This window comes from Periplaneta americana, chromosome 4 (assembly GCF_040183065.1).
Source record: "Periplaneta americana isolate PAMFEO1 chromosome 4, P.americana_PAMFEO1_priV1, whole genome shotgun sequence".
NCBI classification, from domain to species: Eukaryota; Metazoa; Arthropoda; class Insecta; order Blattodea; family Blattidae; genus Periplaneta; species Periplaneta americana.
In genome coordinates, this window is record NC_091120.1 from 187,357,291 (window position 1) to 187,379,138 (window position 21,848).

At 36.8% G+C, this 21,848-nt stretch overlaps 1 protein-coding gene across 3 annotated transcripts in view; it reads left to right on the forward strand.

Moving 5' to 3' along the window:
• The window catches only part of LOC138698530 (serine/threonine-protein phosphatase 2B catalytic subunit 3-like), an 805,310-nt gene that overhangs the window by 502,081 nt on the left and 281,381 nt on the right, over positions 1-21,848 (forward strand). For all 3 annotated transcript variants that reach the window (XM_069824525.1, XM_069824526.1, XM_069824527.1), the window contains exon 2: positions 150-353. In XM_069824525.1, coding sequence (XP_069680626.1) covers positions 150-353 — 204 coding nt within the window. The remainder of the gene's footprint in view (positions 1-149; positions 354-21,848) is intronic.

Below are 21,848 nucleotides of genomic sequence, written 5' to 3' on the forward strand. Positions count from 1 at the left end.
GTGTGGCAGCCAGTAGAAATATCAATGGCGGTATTATGTCGCGGGAAACACTGGTGCCACTCTGGCGTGACTAATACCTTGTATTGATGGCATGTGGACTGGAGATGTGACTTCCAACGAGCTGGTAAATGAGTGTTTTTTTTTTCCAGGTGTGCCATTCCCGCCTAGTCACAAGCTGACCACGGCAGAGGTGTTCGACACACGGACGGCGAAACCGCGGCCAGATGTGCTAAAGCAACACTTCATACTCGAAGGAAGGATAGACGAGGCGGCGGCGCTCCGCATCATCAATGACGGCGCCACATTACTCCGGTCGGAAAAGACGATGATCGACATAGAAGCGCCCGTCACAGGTGAGTCGCTTTGCGCTTCAAAGGCACACAGTCACGCTTCGCAAGACAGTGGATGTCATAGGACATAGACTATTCTTTATTCGCAATCCAAACTTAAATGTAATCATAATAGTCTGACATAACCAAAATATACGGTTATTCAAAAGTAAGTTCCTGTTTTGAAACAGCTGTATCTTCTGTACATATCAGCAACACAGTTTAGTATATACAGTTACGAAGCTTGGGATGATTTTTTGCATTTCTTGCGATAGTTGCTAGCCGCTTGGAGCGGTGTGAGTAGTAGGAACAATAGACTGTGTCACTGCCATCGTAATCTAATACAGGCCGTAAGGCAGACCATGTGACTCGCTTAACCCGATCACGAAGGGCGGCGTTTCAACCATATAAATTAGTTGGAATGCATAAAGAGTAACATATATTTCTCTAAAATGTAGTGTAATTACATTAATAAAATTTAAAACAATGATTAGGAGACACTTCAGACATAATTCCTTGCGAGTTAAGGTGTAATATTATTTTGGCGTGAAAATTACGTTGTTCGTATGTGTAATACCTGCCTTTATTTCGGTTAAATATTGCGAAATTCTTGTACATTCATTTATGCACGATTCAATAATTTTCAGTTGCACCGCACGAATATTTAGATATGTTGAAATTATAGATTATGTTTACTGTACCAGTTGCCCCTTTCTAATTTTAATGGTCTCCAATGCCCTGTCACTATATATGTTATGTCATATGGAATTTATAGGTTATGTTTACTATATTTAACTTATATTTCTATATTCGCAATTATACATTATAATTAAACATTCTATTTGTATTTTAATACTACAATTGAGTACTGAATTATTGTATTTATCTACTATCTAAGAGACGAAGTATCAATCGTAACAATCTGGCTGCGAAACCAGGTGGCCCGGGTTCGAATCCCGGTCGGGGCAAGTTACCTGGTTGAGGTTTTTCCGGGGTTTTCCCTCAACCCAATACGAGCAAATGCTGGGTAACTTTCGGTGCTGGACCCCGGACTCATTTCACCGGCATTATCACCTTCATATCATTCAGACGCTAAATAACCTAGATGTTGATACAGCGGTGTAAAATAACCCAATAAAAAACAATCATACGTACACTAATTTCATAGGAGTGGTATGGTAAATTTTCTGTCTACAATTAAGGAAGGTAGACGTGCTAAATTAAAATTATAATGTAAATTCGTTTTTATTGAACTTCAAAATAGCTTCCATTCTAAACTTAAAATGTTGATGCGAATATAATTATGTTAACACGTAAAATTCTCTTCACATTAAAATAACACAGTTTTGTAATTATTTTTGCAACATATTATGCAACAAGAAGTAAACGGAACTTATGGACACATTACACTAAATAAAACTTAGCAATGATCCACAATAAAGTTGTAATATTTCACTGAGCTACATACACCGAAATAGAAAACCCTAACATACATTTCAGGTCTGGTCTAGATAGAAAAGGCATTGACTGTGCCGTATTTCGCATTATTGTGAAAAGTTGTGTAAACTGTGAAATGTTCGTTATCGGTTGTAATAACTGTAAATGACTAAAATACAATAATTTGAATAATAATGTGGGACAAGGAGACGTTTGTATAAATTGTAAGAAAAAGAGGTCAGAGTTATCCTTCTTCCGAAAGATCCAGGAAGTTGAGTTTATAAAATATAATACATACTTTATGAAAATAATATATAAATCTTATGTATTTCATATTTCAATAGTAGAAAAAAGGTGTTATTTTTTTTCAAAAGAACACGATATCGAAAGTACAATACATTTTATTGTCTGGTAGGGAAAGGGTCTGTGATGAGGCGATAGTAGCGATCCTGGTGGTTAGCAACTATCTATGGATGCATATTTGGTAAGTATTGAGCTTCCTGACTGTATATACTAGACTGTGTCAGCAGCATAGGCTGAACTCTTTTTTTTTTCTATTAACGTTAGAAAATATTGAATTCAAAAGATCTTGTTTGCTTTTGTTTATGATTAAATTTCTGTGCTTAAATTGATGAATTAATGTCTTCAGATCGTGTGTCTGGACTATAATATTTATTTTAAATTTCTGAATGTATAAGGGCCGGTATTATAAACGCCGTTTAAACCTTACGTTCAGTTTAAACTGAAGTTTTTCGTTTTGCTTCGTATTATAAACCTTAACTACTAGTTAATCTTGAGTTAACTTGAGTTTAACTTGATCGTGAATCCTCTGCCGTTTAAACTGTAGTTCAAGGTTCAACAGTGCAAGATGGCGGTTCTCGCAATGCACATGGATATTGCAGACGTTTTCCAAGAACTTATGAGTGACGATATGTGAGTGATCAATATTACTGAACGACCACGGCGGCCAAGAATTTTTCGGACTAGAGTGCACCACTTTGAAATATACATAAATGAATATAAGTTTTAAAACAGATTGTTGCTTTCGAAGCAGACAGTCCTAACCTTCAGAATTAGGCTTATAGTCCTAACCTTGTTTCGAAAAATTGAAACTCGGATACAACATGCAACAGAAAAATAAAGTTCAAAAATATGTGTTTTAGGGATTGAATTTAAAGATTGTTTGAAAAGATAAATGATTTATTTTTTATTTTTTAAAACATTCTGTTGAATCTCTGCATCAATTACTAGTTGCACGGCACTATTTTTCTTGTGGTAGTAGGCGTACTGAAAACGATGGAAGATTTCGGAGGTGTCCATAAATCTATTATGAACCTATTCCGCATTGTACTGTGTGTGGCAGACAGTCTCCCCGTAAGATTTACTATGGGGCCTGATTCATAAACATACTAATAATATTACCTAACTTTACTAGACTACTAAATGAAGAATCCACTGCAAGAATGAGGGATGTCATTTGGAATACATTTTGCAGGAGAAGCAATTGAAAGTTTGAAATGCTTAGTGCTCAAAGCTTAACTGTGATTTTCCGATCATTACTGGACAATGATTATCAGTGTTAATGCCATATAACTTTGTATGTACATTGTATATGTCTTAAGCTATGCATTGACAGTCTTGGTTCATTTTCGACAAGAAAGTGACATCCATCATTCTTCCAGGGAACTCTTCACATATAATTGTATTGTTTGGCTGAATTCTGTTTCATAAACATTCTAGACAACACATAAAATACACACACTAATATTATTATTTCATTACTCAGTTGATTCTGTATGGAGTTACGTCGCGGAAGGTCATGCAAGGTTTAGTTTGGCTGCATTGTGTTTGGGAGTATAACGTTGGTAGCCAGCGTTAAGAAACTATTTGAGGTTAAGTCTGACAAGCATATTGAAGTAAGCGGTATTGGTCCTCTATAGGTTTTTTATGATACCATCTGTGATATCGAAGAACAAAGATGTTTCTTAATGAAGATTCTCCCCGAGTGTCGGCTATTTTAAATCAATAATATAATTAAAGAGCTCCGATCGTCTTTTTTTTTTTCCTAGCAGTAATACCAATCGTATTCCACTACGGTTTAACTTAACTAAGACTCTGTAATACGGCACGTTGAGTTAAACTCACTGTTAGGTTTAACTTAGGTTTAACACAATCTTTAGGTTAACCGTATTTATAAAACCGGGCCTAAGAATTTCTATACCTCATTGGAGGAATGGAAGCACTGCAATGTTTCTTTTGTAACAGCTTGTACTATGTGTTAGAAGTCTGCAGGTGTTCAGGCCGCCACTTGGAGAAATACGAATAACATACTGCACAAAAGTGCAGAAAAAAGAAAAGTGATGTCGTTACAATGTGTAAAGGCGAGATTAAATAAAATAATTAGAGTTTACATTTCATATGATGTCAAGAAATGTCCTCTTTTCTCTTAACTTATATGCCTGATATTTTAAAATTATCTTATTTGACGCCTTTTTCAAGTAATTTGCCTGTAGGTGGCAGCAGTATCATTGTATTGATACTTGATATAAAAGAGTTTCTGTTAGCACTGTTACGTGGTTTTATTGATATATTCATGTATTTCTGTATGAGAGAGAAAAAGAGGGAGATTGTTTTAAGTCATGCCCTGTTATATTTGTAGTAGACCTACATTTCAAGCCCTATACAACTCGGTCCGAAACATCGCGGATATGGATGTAACACTGTAAAAAACATGCCCCCGAAAATACATTTTTCATTTCATTTCATTTATTATATTCCATAGATCTTACATTAGCAATGAAGCTTTAAGATGTGGAACAAGTCAAAATTTTACAAGATTGCAATTACAATTACATTTTTTGCAATATTTTACCATTTTTACAATTTTGCAATTTTTTATAATTTCTTACAATTTTCTACAACATTTTGGTGAGATGTAGTGAGATGAGGTGAGGTCCGAGGATTCGCCAAAACATTACCTGGCATTTGTCTTATGGTTGGGGAAAACCTCGGAAAAAACAAACCAGGTAATAAGATCAAAGTGGGTGAAAGGAAGTGAGGCCGAGGATTCGCCATAGACCATCCGGTATCAGTCCCACGGCTGTGATATTTCGATATACTGTGCCACGATCAAGCTATAAATAGGGAAGGAGATAAATGATGTCCCTCATATCCCCGTTATATGAGGATTCTATGGTTTTGTTTTGCCCCCCCCCCCACAAGGAAACTGTTCTTAATCCGCCTATGATTAGCAGTTTGGTTTCATATAGGCACCATTACTGTTTAGAAGATTTGGGGTTCTTTTATATATGCGTGTTTTGTTGTTGTGGTAAGTGTGACGTGCTTGTACTGTATAAACAATAAATGGCCCGTCTCGCACAAATGCGGACTACACGAGAGATAGTGGTTTCTATAACTGTGAGGTGCGCAGACCTCGCATCTCCCAGCTATAGAAACCACTCACTATCTCTCGTGTAGTCCGCATTTGTGCGAGGCGGGCCTCGCACGTCGCAGTTCGCATGCGACTGTTTAGAAAAACCAAGGCTTAAGGAAGGAATTGTAGCTGTAGGGAAAATCACAATCATACAAATTAAACAATTTATGTTATAAGTGCCTGACATACGTCATACAAAAAAGAGAGGGATAAAGCACAAACATTATTTGAAAATTGACATATTTGTGAAATATAATTATGATTTGATGACTATTTATTTATAAATTACAGTAATCACAGTGAATCACACTTCCAAAAAAATATTTTCCATTATTCACTCATTAAAGCGACTGAAGAACTTTCTTCCTGATAAATTAAAATTAATCCTTGTACAAACACTCGTGATGCCACACTTTGACTACTGCGGTATTATATTAAGTAACCTAAATGCAAATTTGAGCAGCAGGCTACAACGTGTGCATAATGCGTGCGTCCGTTATATTTGTAATATTCGTAAGTATGATCATGTTTCCCCGTCTTTCCAAACTCTGTCTTGGCTAAGGCTAAGCGATCGACGAGCCCTGCATTCTCTTGTTCTCTTATTTCAAATTCTGCGCACCGCTACCCCAATGTATTTGGCTTCTCGTTTTCAAAATTTATCCGCATATCATCAGCTAAGTACAAGATCTCATCATAACAATTTACTCATTATACCCTACCACAAGACATCTTTATATTCTTCATCCTATACAGTTTCAGTTGCTAGAAATTGGAACCCGCTTCCGAGTGATATAAGGGGTTGTTGGACAATAGCTTCATTTAGGTCAAAATTACATAAATTCTTACTTAACAGATGAATTGCTGATTAATATTTGTTACTTATAATGAAACTAACATCTGTCCATTCTTATTCTTATTATTATCATTAATTTCTCTAAATAGATTTACAAAACCTCTAATGGCAATTACATTAATATTCTCATTATAGAAATAGAAATATATATATATATATATATATATATATATATATATATTCACCCTGTAACATAGTCCTAGTAAGCTTATATTAAATTAATTTTCATCATTTTACTAGCTATCTCAGATATTAAATTAATTATAATTCATTGAATTAAATTAGCTCATAAATTAAGTTACTACTTTACCTTATAGATTTATCTAAATTTAAATAAATGTGTAGTGAAGATTATTGCTGGAGAACCTTTTAAGTGTAGTGAAAATATTTGTAATTTAAATTTATGTATTGTATTGATTAAGGCTGGTTGAGTGGAAGAGAAGGCCTTATGGCCTTAACTCTGCCAGCGAAAATAAAACATTATTATTATTATTATTATTATTATTATTATTATTATTATTATTATTATTAACAGTACTTCACGTTAAATGATATAGTATATTCTTCTAAGGGAAAACAATAAGTAGGCCTACTGTATTTGAATTGAATATTGTGTCACGAAGCATTGCAAGAAAGAAACAAATACTGGTACGTAAGTACTGTTTACACACTGAAAAACAAAAAGTAATTATTTTCTAAGTTTTTATTTCATTGCTCAATTATTGCAATTACAATGTTTATAATGTCAAAACACATTTTCTTAAATCACAGGAGTTCATGTTTCTAATTTGAATGACGTGCTGTAGACATTTGACATTTGTTTTTTAAATATAACATTCTCTATATCAGGTTATATTACGTTAGCAGTTGCAATCCTTAAAACTGAACATAAATAACTGCCTATCAGTCGACTCTTAACCTAGATTAGTTAGGTTTCGTAAAAAAATAAAACTGTTTACATCTATACGTACTGCTGAACATTGATATTATTTCTGAAACAAAATGTTATTTTATTATTTAAAATAAAAAGTAAATATTGAAATAATTGAGGAAATTGTGATGACTACAGTGCTCTTTACTCTTTAGCATGAGTTCGAGCACTGCACTATATTCAATTAGTTTTGTACTTCCCTATCACGTCTAGCATATAGGAAAGGGGTAGCAGGATAGGTAAGGTTTGAACGCATGCTGTTGCTGGAACGAAATTGAAGAACAGCACATAACAGAACGGGATGACATCGCTGAACTATACAAACACCCAGTAAAATAAATACAGCATTTTGCGTTAAGTCTCCTTCTTGCATGCAGGCATTTATTTAAGATAGCTTCGCTGTTCGGGCTTACTCGACAGCGACTGATCTTGAAATTGATCCCACTGTAATCCAGCACCATCTCTCACTCGTCAAGATCATAGAGCTGCGTCACCAGAGCCGACAACACTGCACAAGGGTGCAAGAAATGTCATCTCATCTACCTGTAAAGAGAAAACGTTCTGACCTCGTCATTATATACTGCAGTCTTTGAGGGATCTTAAGGCTGGTTCACAATAAACCGGGAACGGAAATGACAACGAGAACGAGAACGGAAATATTGTTAAAATAAATGTATTTAAATGTGAGCATTGTGAGTAATCACAATTAACTTTCGCGTTCCTCTTCCCGGGCTCCGGCAAGCTTCTCGTTAATTGTGAATGCTCACATTTAAATACATTTTTTAAATTATTTTTGTCCACAACTGTGGAGTAACGGTCAGCGCGTCTGGCCGCGAAACCAGGTGGCCCGGGTTCGAATCCCGGTCGGGGAAAATTACCTGGTTGAGGTTTTTTCCGGGGTTTTCCCTCAACCCAATACGAGCAAATGCTGGGTAACTTCCGGTGTGGACCCCGGACTCATTTCACCGGCATTATCACCTTCATTTCATTCAGGCGCTAAATAACCTGAAATGTTGATACAGCGTCGTAATATAACCCAATAATAGTAATATGCGTTACAAGAGCGGTATGTTGACGTTTTCATGTTCGAGGAAAACATTGAAAAAGCGAAACGTAGTTGAGCTTTTTTAATTTCCGAGAACATGAAAACAAACATACCGCTCGTGTATCGTACATTATTTTGTGCGAAGATCGTTTATTACATACCTGAAAGACGAATTTCTAATTAATTGCAATGAAATCTCCATGTTGGTTTCTGTTTAATGACGGCAACTTCTGAAAACCAAAATATCTTTCTTCAACATTGTTGCTATAAAATGTTTTCTGTGTTTACTATACTCCAGCAGGCCGTGATATACGTCTGTCTTTTTTTCCCCCCAGTCTATAAATGCGAACTTAAAACAAACGGTAAGGTTATGTAATGATTTATTTTTCATTTTAATATTTTAACAATAGACTATTATTTATATAACATATTGCAGGAATAACATCGGCATCTGGAATCTTGTTGATTTTTTCACGGCTTCCTTAATGTTACTTGTATCAGGAATGCAATAAGTTTCGTGGAGTAGTAGACTTTACTTAATTTTTGCAAATATTTAAAAACAATAATTAACATTGCAATTTAGGTGAAATTGCAGTGGTAAGTTTCCAATTTATAATTATTACTATGTTAAACGTCTCTAAAAATAATATGTTAAAAGCCTAAAGCAGTAAAATGAATGTGGCGCTTAAGAGGTAAGAAGAGGGAAATTGTTGTGTGTGTTACGTTGGGAATACTGAATGTGGTATTTCACACTTACAGCGTATTGGTTCTGTGCGGAAAACAAGCAAATACGCACGATCTCGCACAAAATAAATTTAACAATATTTTCGTTCTCGTTGTTTTTGTTTCCGGTGTATTGTGGACCAGCCTTAAGTCTCCTCTACTCCTAAGGTGGCTGACTTTCAGACTTTCAGCCTATCACAGAGACGGTCCGGGTTCGACTCCCGGTCAGGTCTGGAATTTTTCAATGAAAAATCCGTAGTAACATTTGAGGCGGACAAGGTCACAGTTGGGGTTCTCCCATTTCCTCATATTAGGCATCAACATTTCTTCATTTCGTCATACCATAGCACTCCCCGAACGGCGGTTGGCGACGCACGGTGGAGGGGGGTTTTACGCAGCGAACCGTAGTGTAGTCAGCTGGTTTAGGGTTTGGGAATGCATTTAGATTGAGGTTAGCTCAACAGATCGTAAAAGACCCCAGTCCTGGGTCATAGTGACCCCCTCCAGAAAATTCCATTCTGTTCCAGTCCCATTCCATTCTTAGTTTCTTGTTTTGGGTTACATCACCATTGCTTGGAATCGAGTAAACTTCTCAATGTTACCATGTCTAGTTACATGCTTGTAAATTAATGTTTTAAACGAGTTTCAGTCAGCAATTTTACTGTCTATATATACTTAATTTCTTTTCTTTCTGCAACTTTGTTTATTTTTCATAATGCAAAACAATATTGATTGATAGAAGGTGTAATCATTTGCCAGAAAATATAGAACATTTTTTCATAGAATCATCTAATCGCTAAATTGTGCACAAATATACCTGAGATAAATCCAAAATCTCTCCGCAGTGCATGTGAAGAGATGGCATATGTCACTGTTGATAGTGATTCGTCCTTCGGATGGGGACGTTAAGCCTGGCGGCTCCCTTGGTGGTATTAGACAGGAGTAGGCTACATGCCGGCACCGGGTTTCCCCTCCTCCCTTTCCCACCATCATCATCCTCATCAATTTTCTACACTACATTTACACGAACACTTACACATACACTCACCCTAGTACACGACACAACTCTTCACAGACACACATCATGCATAACGTGGCCCGCCGAAGTTGTGTGCAACTTGCAAGTGGGTCACAGTCCTGACATCTATCCACAGTATGCGGAAGCCGAATCACGAAAGTGAAGTGGGTAGACATTAGACACACACACACACACACATTCATAACATCGTAAGCACTCCAATGAGGATGACCCCTAGGATCTAGACCATACCTGCACAAACAGCGCTCAACGAGCGCGCGAGCTCCTTCGGAGCGGGAGAGCTGTGTTTACCGCTCGCCGAAACGGAGAGGAAGATACGTCAGAATGACAGACTTGCTATAGGTAGAGGAGAGGTAAACGACCACTCAACTATCTAGTGGAGTGCAGTGTGTAGGCCTATTCTCAGTAACTGTTACACGTTGCTTACCTACTGCTACAGTACAGTATGGAGGAATCTAAAAGACAGAACATAACATTTAACATTTAACGATTTACAGCTCGAACTTATTGATCTTCAATGTGACCTAAGGTCTAAAGATCGTTTGAATAATACTACTACTCTAGCCTGGTTGAGTTTTACAAGACTAAACATAAGCAATAATATCCACGACTACACAGGCTGGCCGTGAAAATGATTGCTATGTTTGGCTCAACATTTATATTTGTGAGCAACTGTTTTCTATAATCAACTTTAATAAAGGCAGACATCGAACATCTGTAACTGATGTTTCATTACGATCAGTAGACTACTGTTCCTTTCAGCTGCCAGCAGCACAAAACCTCGTTTTGATGTACTGATAAATAAAAGTATAACAAAATGATATTGTACATTTAAGTAGTTATAGAGTTCCTATTATTTCTGCAAAATAAATATTCCTTTATTAATTAATAATAGTCCAAGATAGTTCTGCAAACACTAAACGGGAATTCATTTCATAAACACTCGTAATAGTACTTCCTTTTGTGTATATTTTGTACGAGATCACCCCTTCTTCCAGTCCACCCTTATACAGACCGGAACTAATATCTGCATTCCGCTAATGAGTTGTGAGCCGGCTCGGAGAGCGCAAACCTTGTGCAGGCCTGATCTAGAAGATTATTCACAGACAAATAAAAGTTAATTTTACTGCGTAGCTCAGGCGATAAGCGCGTTTGTCTACTGGTCCGAAACTGCGCTCAAACGTGGATTTGATTTCCACTTTGGCTAATCATTTTTTGTTATGTTTTTCCCCAGCTGTAATGCGAATGTCAGATAATATAATGGCGATTCTCTGCGACATCTCGCCGAATACCATCTCGTTGTCATCAATTCCATCGACTTTAAATACCTAGTAGTTGATACTTATTTACTTACTTACTTACTTACTTACTTACTTACTTTTAAGGAACCCGGAGGTTCATTGCCGGCCTCACATAAGCCCGCCATTGGTCCCTATCCTGAGCAAGATTAATCCAGTCTCTATCATCATATCCACCTCCCTCAAATCCATTTTAATATTATCCTCCCATCTACGTCTCGGCCTCCCTAAAGGTTTTTTTCCCTCCGGCCTCCCAACTAACAATCTATATGCATTTCGAGATTCGCCCATACGTGCTACATGCCCTGCCCATCTCAAACGTCTGGATTTAATGTTCCTAATTATGTCAGGTTAAGGATATAATGCGTGCAGCTCTGTGTTGTGTAACTTTCTCCATTCTCCTGTAACTTCATCCCTTTTAGCCCCAAATATTTTCCTAAGAACCTTATTCTCAAAAACCCTCAGTCTCTGTTCCTCTCTCAAAGTGACAGTCCACGTTTCACAGCCATACTGAACAACCGGTAATATAACTGTTTTATAAATTCGAACTTTCAGATTTTTTGACAGCAGACTAGATGACAAAAGCTTCTCAACCGAATAATAACAGGCATTTTCCATATTTATTCTGCGTTTAATTTCCTCCCGAGTGTCATTTATATTTGTTACAGTAGTTGATACAGCGACTTTAAATAACAGGTCAATTAGTGAAAGCGAACTATATTTTATTCATATCACAATTTGCATTTTTTGTCGTTTAACATCACATTATTATAATCATACTGCAATCTGTGCTTCGATAGCTGCTTTATTTTATTGTACAAGCTTTGAAATAGTGGCAGGACTGATCACTTAGGCTGACATTACGTTGAAAAAACACGCGCTCAAAGGTGAACAGCTTCCCGCATTTCTTGTTTCGTGGCCTTTGACCTTTGGCCCCTCTCAGCCAGTTGCTTCGGAAAGATATCGCTGTAAAACATAAAGAAAATAAAGTACTCGAGTCATAGGAAGTGCTGCATGCAGTCCTCCGACACACGTACACATGCTGTATAATTTAAGCATGTTTCAGTATTCTTCAAATTTATTATGTCTTCGGATACACTTCAATACGGAAAGCGTTCGTGTGCTGAAACATATTTGCTGGCACCACTCTACTGCAGTTTGCCTACTAAAGTAGCACCTTCCTTCTTGAAATCCGGGGGTAAACGGAATCTTTAATGCAGCTTTGGAGAGTCAAATGTAGCAGTTTGTTTTTCACTCCGGTTTCGTAAAAACTGTATGACATTGGCGTGCTCGCTGTTCATTAGTCACATGTTACACGACAAAGATAAATACATAGGCCTACATAACTTCTATTACTAATCACTAGGCTTCGTATTTCAGCTACTTATAAACTGGAAAGAAGTTGCCTGGTTCGAAGTATATGTGACGTCACAGGGTAGGTACAGGTACGTTCGTTTACAACAGTGATCATCACCTCTGGGGCATCACAAGCGTCTGAATAAGAATCTCTTTAAGGGTAAATGGTATATACTGTATCCATCTCCACCCCCCCCCCCCAAACCGGTAGAGGGTCGATCTACAGACCAATGTTTGCAGCATTGCGTCCAGTACCATTTGACTAGGGCTAGGATTTTGATGAAATTGCATTTTTTTTCTATTAAGCCAGAAGCATAGCTGATTTAATATTTATATGTTAGGTGATAAACTCATTGTTTTAAGACACATTTGTTAGGGCATTTTTTTTTCATTTTTTGCCTGTTTCAGCTCATAGGAGCAATTTTTGTTTTATTCGGTCATTTTTTAGGCATTTTCATTTAATTTTGGCCATAAATCCCCAATATTAATGTAAAATAATGTTTATTTCCTTTGATATTTTCTCTATATTTCCTTTGATATTTTCTCTACATATTTTGTCCATTAATACCCATTATTTTGTATTTTATTTTAATCGTTTTTCTATACAAATATTGCCATTTTAACGTAGTACACCCCATGTAATGGATCAGTCCATCCACCCTTCAATATAGACTCCTCTATACCTGCTAGTTCCGGATAATAGTGGCCTTGTGGTGGACTACATTAAAACTACATCAGGTAAAACAATTAATTAAAGTGTACTACTTATAAAAAATTGTGTAAAATTAAATAAACTTAAATGTTGGTTCTAGAATTTAATTTAATTACTAGTCTAAATATTAGGTAGTACAAAACCTCTTTTCCTACTAACAAGCAAACCTTCTGATGGGGGCAGATAATAAAGTTACTTCCACCATGTTAATAATGTCAAAAGAAGTGCTTATACAAATTTTGGCCACTCGACCGCAATTACAGGGTCGTCCAGAAGGTGATTTTCCCTGGGGCCGTTTACAGAAAAAAGGAGCATAATTGCATGGAAAGATTTATTGAAACAGATACAGCAATTGTTGCGCTATTTGTCAACATATCCCCCACTGGAATTAAGAAATTTGTCATACCGTGGGATCAATTTTTGTATCCTTGTGTCATAGAAGTCTGCCGCCTGGGATCGGAACTAGCGTTTGAAAGCCCTCTGTCTGTCGGTACCATGATAGGACAAATGTCTCAGTTACTGTGGGAAATATGTTGAAAAATAGCTCAACAATTGCTGTGTCTCTTCCAATAAATTTTTCCAATGAAATTGTGTTTTCTTTCTGTTAACGATCGCTGGCGAATTAATTTTTTACGGCCCTCGTAATTGCGGTCGAGTGGCCAAAATTTGTACAGGGACATCATTTTATTTTTACTAACATTTCTGATATTAACCTGCCTATACCTTTGAATCAACGGTTGCTAACCCCTTCCATGACTGGAGTTCGATGGCGTAATATACAAACAGATCACTTTACTAGGTATAGGAGGGAAGAAAAGTAATTCATCCATTTACGTAAACTAGGAAATATCAAGCTTTTGAGTTTGATAATTTTCATTAGGTTTTTGTTTAATCAAAATACAGTACAGTATTAACAATGAGTGTTTTTACTCACGAACTGAGCTATCCATGCGGACGTATTCATTATGCAGTGTATATTAGAGTGTCTATAGCACATTAGCGTACACTATAGAGAATGAAGTTAACTTGAAAAATAATCATAATATGGATATTTAAACACATTTTTCAAAATGGTGGCGGTTCATTTCCATTAATGTATGTAATTCCAATTACCAGTTTCGTCCTTCGTACTAGTAGGCCTAACTCATGTTGAAATAATTCTGTACCTACTCTATAAAAGAGTACCTTACGTACTGTAAATTCAATCTCCACTTCTGCTCGATCCGAAAAGATAAAATTACTCAGACATTCTATCTACTGTCCGTCCAAGTGATTATGTCGGAGGATCGTAGAAAGGAGGGAAATCACGTGACAGTTAATTACTTAACGAGGCCTGTTATTTAAGTTATTTTAAACAGTTGTATGGGTATAATATTACGTATATGTCCAATTCCTAACAGAAATTAATGTTCTCAGAAAAGAGCTAAGAGAACCCAGCCACTAGCCTTTACCCAGAGGCGAATAGAAGCTGGTGGGGAAAACCGGAATGCGACGTAGGCAAATGGACGATAGTACCTGTGCGAAAATGATGCAATATTGAAAGCTCTTTCGTCATTGGCAAACGCGAACATATTTTTGGAACGTACTGTGACGGTAAGGCTACTATGACTTGGATCTGTGTGGAAGACGGTTGAACTTCATTCGTAGAAGGGGTGGGAGTGAAGTACATTAAAAACTCAGGTACAATAAAAATTGAAGTAAAAATAAAATGATGTCCCTATACAAGCACTTCTTTTGACATTATTAACATGGTGGAAGAAAAAAAAATAACTTTTTTATCTGCCCCCATCAGAATGTTTGCTTGTAAGCCAATTATGTAAGATCAAGGGCATTTTTTTTTTTAGATTTTTAGGTCATAAATGCATTGTTTTTAGGACTTTTTTTTATGATTTATAGATCATCAAAATCCTAGCCCTAACCATTTCCCTAGTAATCTCGGTGATTGATGTTCAGTGTATTCTTCACCGTGGCCGACAGAAGCATCTAAAATATGCTTGAATCATGCTGCAGGCCCGTTGTTTCTGCCGCAGCGTCTCGTCTGTTGTGCGGTATGTCCGCTCCGCCCTCCCACCGTTGTTTCCGTCGAGCGCAGCCCGATACGAGATGTGTTAATGCGGTCGAACAATAGTTATTACTTAACGCTATACAGACAAGTTTCAGAGGTTTAAACCTGGAGATGTTTCGCCGTGTAATGTCTACAGTTGAAATCTGAAAATTCTCGTTCTGGTTTCCATTCGCAACTCCCGGGTTCATATAGATCTGATGCAGAACTTCAGGAATGCTCCACCATCGTACTTGCAGATAACGCCTGATATTCCGCATTCACATCGTTTGGAGGATTCTGGCTCTGCTGCAATGAAGGCTTCGAAAACCATTAAATCTAGTCTGGATGGGCAGTCTAACTTCAGTTAGCACGGTAGTCGCTCTAATAAAATTATGCAGGGAAATCTCATGGAATGAAATGAGATCATTCGTATTGAAATTTACTTGTTGGAGTAGATTTTCCCTTGTCTATGCGGATGACGTGAATATGTTAGGAGAAAATCCACAAACGATTAGGGAAAAACACGGGAATTTTACTTGAAGCAAGTAAAGAGATAGGTTTGGGAGTAAATCCGGAAAAGACAAAGTAGACCTACATGATTATGTCTCGTGACGGGAATATTGTACGAAACGGAAATATAAAAATTGGAAATTTATCTTTTGAAGAGGTGGAGAAGTTCAAATATCTTGGAGCAACAGTAACAAATATAAATGATACTCGGGAGGAAATTAAACACAGAATAAATATGGGAAATGCCTGTTATTATTCGGTTGAGAAGCTTTTATCATCCAGTCTGCTGTCAAAAAATCTGAAAGTTAGAATTTATAAAACAGTTATATTACCGGTTGTTCTTTATGGTTGTGAAACTTGGACTCTCACTTTGAGAGAGGAACAGAGATTAAGGGTGCACGCATTGTATTCTTCACCTGACATAATTAAGAACATTAAATCCAGACGTATGATGGGGAGAGCGTGTAGCACGTATGGGCGAATCCAGAAATGCATATAGAGTGTTAGTTGGGTGGCCGGAGGGGAAAAGACCTTTAGGGAGGCCGAGACGTAGATGGGAAGACAATATGAAAATGGATTTGAGGGAGTTGGGATATGCTAATAGAGAATGGATTAATCTTGCTCAGGATAGGGACCAATGGCGGGCTTATGTGAGGGCGGCAATGAACCTTCGGGTTCCTTAAAAGCCAGTAAGTAAGTAAGTAAGTTAAGTAAGTAAGTAGGAGTAGGAGTAGATTTTCCTAGTCGGGCTCAGATACGGAACTATATTGTATTAGGTCATTCAGGAGGAGTAATAAATATTTTAGGGGCAGGTAGTATGCACTAGACTCTTGCACAACCGGTTACGAAAAATATAAATTATATATTGCTATTGAACGCCTGGCGCTGTAGTCAGTATGCAAAGCTCTTCCGTCTCGCGGAGTGTCTCAGGTTCGGTTTAAGGAATATTCGAGTTGTTTCTCACTCTTTGTGGGTGAACGGCAAAGGCAGACCACATTGGACCATGCAGGAGTTCCAAGGTTCCTTGCAAGGACGCATTTATCATCGTGTAGGCCTATTATTTAATTGATAATTCTTCTTCTCTTACTACAATCAATCATCCATCGTTTCTTTGATTCATTCATACATGGATTCATTGATTGTTTCATTGACTGATTTAGTGATTCACTGATTGGTTCAGTCATTCATTAATTGATTTATTGATTCATTCATTAATTCATGTGTTGCAGTTGGTATTGTCAAGGGCAAAATATATTTTCTTAAAAATGATTTATTAATGAAATAATGCATCTGCTTAGGATATTTAAAAGACATCACCAACTATTGTTTGGGCAGGCGGGGAATCCGCAGTAGGACAAATTAATATTTCTATAATATTCTCTCAGCTAGCAGTGCATAATAACTGCGGATTCCCGGCCAACAATAATAATAATAATAATAATAATAATAATAATAATAATAATAATAATAATAATGATTTATTTTAGCTGGCAGAGTTAAGGCCGTAAGGCCTTCTCTTCCACTCAACCAGCAAAAAGTGTATATACATATGCATGAACTTACAAAGAATCCAACAATTTGATTTAGATGAGAGTTACATGTATACAAAAGTTATTTACAAATTAAACAACAAAATACTATGAACTATTAATTAAACACTGAAATAAACTGTGTAGCAGAATTAAACTAAAATACATAGAATGTTAATATATTTCAAATAATATTAGATAATAGAAAGAGATTATTACGAGACAATTAAAATACAGCACAATCAGAATGATGTCTAAAGAAAAAAGTAACAATGTAGTCAGTGATAGTTTAAATCAGTATGATTGGAGTGAAATGCTAATAAGGTTATCTTTTAAGCTGTTCTTAAAGGTGTTTATTGTCTTGCAGCCCCTAATACTTTGTGACAAGGAATTCCATTGACGCGAGGTGGATATTGTAAAAGATGATGAATAACAAGATGTTCTATGAAGAGGTATACTTAGCGTGCCACAGATAAGTGATCTGGTATTTACGTCGTGGTTAGAGTATAGATAAGAGAAACGAGACGAAAGGTAATTTGGTGTTGAAGTGTGCAGAATTCGAAAGAGTAAAGACAAAGAGTGTAAAGTTCTACGTTCTTTAAGTCGGAGCCACGAGAGACTTGCGAAGGACGGTGATAGTCACTCAGGTGAGTGCGCTCCTAGTATAATGGCAGTTGACATTGGATACACGTCAACATATATGCCTAACTTGGAGTCAGGCCACAAAGGGAAGCATCGAAGGAGGAGAATTCGATCCGGTGCTATGGATTGAATTCGGCGTAGCTCAGTGGTCAGAGAGCTTGGTACGTAGAACCAAGGACCCGGGTTCGGTTCCGGCGCCGGAGAGAATTTTTCTCCTTTAATGTTAAGTGTCAACATTACAGATAAATTCTGCAGGACAAATTAATATAATCCATAATATTCCATGTTTATTAGACATTTTTTTCTTGTTTTGATTCATACTAGCACCTCCTAAAATATTGGATACTTTTTTTCTTAATATCCTGTATAAAGAGTACAGGGGGGAAAAAGCAATCAAAGCCACAATTCTCTTCAGGGTGATGTCATCTTCTAATTCAGTATATTACTGCAAAATTTATTGCTCTTCCTGATGAAAAAGTAGGAAAGGGTGACTGTCCGTGGTGATAAATCTCCTTTACAAGTGTTGTTGATAAGAAAAACACTTAAGTTAGCAGTAGTAAACTGAATTAGATGATGAGGTGGCCTTTATGAGAATTGTGACTTTGTTTTCCCGTGTACTCTCCATATTATTATTATTATTATTATTATTATTATTATTATTATTATTATTATTATTATTATTATTATTATTATATATACAGGGTTAGTACAAAATAAATAGACACTTTCAGTGTTTTATAAATACGAAACTATTAAAGTTATCAGGAATCAATTTACACTGTTTCATAAAGTAATTCTTGAAGTTTATTTTAGCAACTCACAAAATTGCAGTCTACACATCGTTAGTCGTAAAAATCCTTGTTCCCTTATCGCTATCAGGAATGGTTTTAGAATACGAAATGTCATATATTATTATAATGTACCGAAGTACATATGATATTTCCGTGCAGATATTCTGCGTCATATGACGTAAGATGAGTGTAACGGAGAAAAATTCTCTCCGGCACCGTGATTTGAACCCGGGTTTTCAGCTATACGTGCTGACGCTCTGTCCACTAAGCCACACCGGATTCCCATCCCGATCTATTACGCAGTGCATGAGGGTAGGCCACTAGAGGGAACCAAAGAGGTGGAACTTAAAACTGAGAGGATTCGATCCGACATAGGGATGGAATCCGGTGTGGCTTACAAGGAGAGGACACGCTCTGTATATCACCGAATTAAATCAGATTTTGTGACATGAAAGTACAAGACACACGGTTTAAAGTCATACCTGGTATGGGTGGCCAATGACCCATCGTTTTGGAAATATTGGCTATTGTTTGTGACATACTTCCGTTAGGTGCTCAATAGGGAAGCATTAGCCTACGTACCTGTGTAGCCCATATGGTTGGATGCTGAGTTGTTATCCAGGCAACGTGAGTTCGAATCTTAACTGGTCCTATATTTTTTTCTTTTAATAATGATTAATATTGTGATCACAGTTATCTATTTACATACCTATATCATAGTTCTCAATGTATTGAATGCTTCATCATGTTTTAAACAAATTACTAATTAACTAACATTGTATTGTAAAGGATAAACAATGAAATACTGCTCACGTAGGAAGGTAAGATATGTCACTGGCGTCTGTTCTATTTCTGTAGCAGCTATTCCATTTCATTTTGTACGCGATTCATTATGATGTCATAAAAACACACAAAACATACATATTTCCTGCACCATGCACAGCAAATGAAAGAAGGTTGTCCACAGTCTCACATATTTTTCCGCACTTCTGCTGCGAAACAGATATCCTTCACATTCACAAACACTTATCGTTCGTTTATCAATTTTGATGCATACCACGCATATTTCAATATGGCTTTGAATATAGGAACTGACAACTGAAAGTGAATTAAAATAATAATAATAATAATAATAATAATAATAATAATAATAATAATAATAATAATAATAATAATATCAAGCTTTAAAAAATGAGAAGACATCAGGATTCGAACTCGGGTTGCCTGGATGACAACTCAGCATCCAACCACATGAGCTACGCCCTTACACAGTCTAATGCTTCCCTATTAGGCACCTAACGGAAGTATGTCATAAACAATAACCAATATTTCCAAAACGAGGGGTCATTGGCCACCCATACCAGGTATGACTTTAAACAGTGTGTCTTGTACTTTCATGTCACAAAATTCTGATTTAATTCGGTGATATACAGAGCGTGTCCTCTCCTTGTAAGCCACACCGGATTCCATCCCTATGTCGGATCGAATCCTCTCAGTTTTGAGTTCCACCTCTTTGGTTTCCTCTGGTGGCCTACCCTCATGCACTGCGTAATAGATGGGGATGGGAATCCGGTGTGGCTTAGTGGATAGAGCGTCAGCACGTATAGTTGAAAACCCGGGTTCAAATCCCGGTGCCGGAGAGAATTTTTCTCCGTTCCACTCATCTTTCATCACGAAATGTCATATTTTGCCTGTCTGTACTAATCACATGCTCAAAACATGTTCAGATGACATGTGAACGTAAATTTTTAGACAGACCTGTTGAGTTTCGTGCAGGCAGGCCTTCTGTCGTTTAGGATTGCAAAAAGCGCAGTCTGTCGATCGATCTTGTGCGATGCGATATTGAGAATGTGGTCTCTGTATCTTCGGTGCATAAATTATTAAGCTTTCATGACGGAATCTGCGCTACAGTTGCGTGCAGGACCTCCATTTCGTGCCTAACAACAGCGTCCCGCTTCATCCATCACTTGAAACGCACCGAAATGCGATATATTAGGGAGGTGTGTGAGTTCTCAGGGCTTCGTCATCACGCCTGTGTATGTATCTCTAGCTCTCATAACAGAGTGCTCGTGCCCAGACTATAGGAGATCTTGTCTAGCTACATACAGGGTGATTCAGTAAAAGCGTGAAAAATTAAGCAGAAAAAATGCTCTACAGAACATTGTGAGATAGGAAACTTGGAGTCTGCGAATTCAGATTAAAAGGGGATATGAGTTTAAACATGTCTGTCCCTATCGCTTATTTTTTTCCCCCCATAGTATCAACATTTACTGTCTTACTAATAAACCGTGTATAGTTTTTATACGAGACTTATGCAGAGTTGGGAACAGAAAACGTTACTAATTATCCATGAATAAGCTATGGACGTATAAACAGACTGTAACTATATAATGGGAATTGCTTTGCAGTAGTTATATACAAGAAACCCCTTGTTCAAGAGTTGTATATAGAGAAAAAATGGCCGTCCCTCTAACAGCTGTTCGTATCGATTGTCATTTTATGATGATGGTTGCCTTGTAACCACCATTGAGCTCTATACTAAATAATGTTATAATGTTAAGGTCACTGGTAACCACAAAAGAACAAACCAAAGAGCACAAAATAATTAGAATAATATTGCTGTAGCTTGTACTCCTTGACCAAAATATAGTGTGGTAATCGATTAGAGCCAGTTGTACTATCGATATTTAACACGCCACACTAGAGCGCTCTACCGGATGCAATAGAGAACCTCAGATATTCTATTATCTTTCGTAACGAAGTAATGGCGAATCTATGACGTAGCTGTGTACATTTATACTGTTATACACGACGTATGTAGTGATTATTAGTAAGGAATTTACACACGGCGTATAAACGAGCTACTCATTTTATAAGTATAAGACAGTTAAACGTCTGAATATAGATTTTTTATTAGTAAGACCGTTATTGTTTAAATTTATTGGAACTTATTTATATTTTAAATTATTTTCATATAATTTATAAATCTTTACATTTTGAGTGGTATGCATAGAGTTGAAGTAAATGCTGTTGCTAAGGTTTTCGTAGTATATACTACGATCTCTATGTATAAAAACCTATAGTAAATTATTTCCTGCGTAGCAGAAAATTGATCTGGAAGGCCGTGTTTAGTTTATGCTAGAATTGGTAGTATGAACTACTATTTGTATGCATAA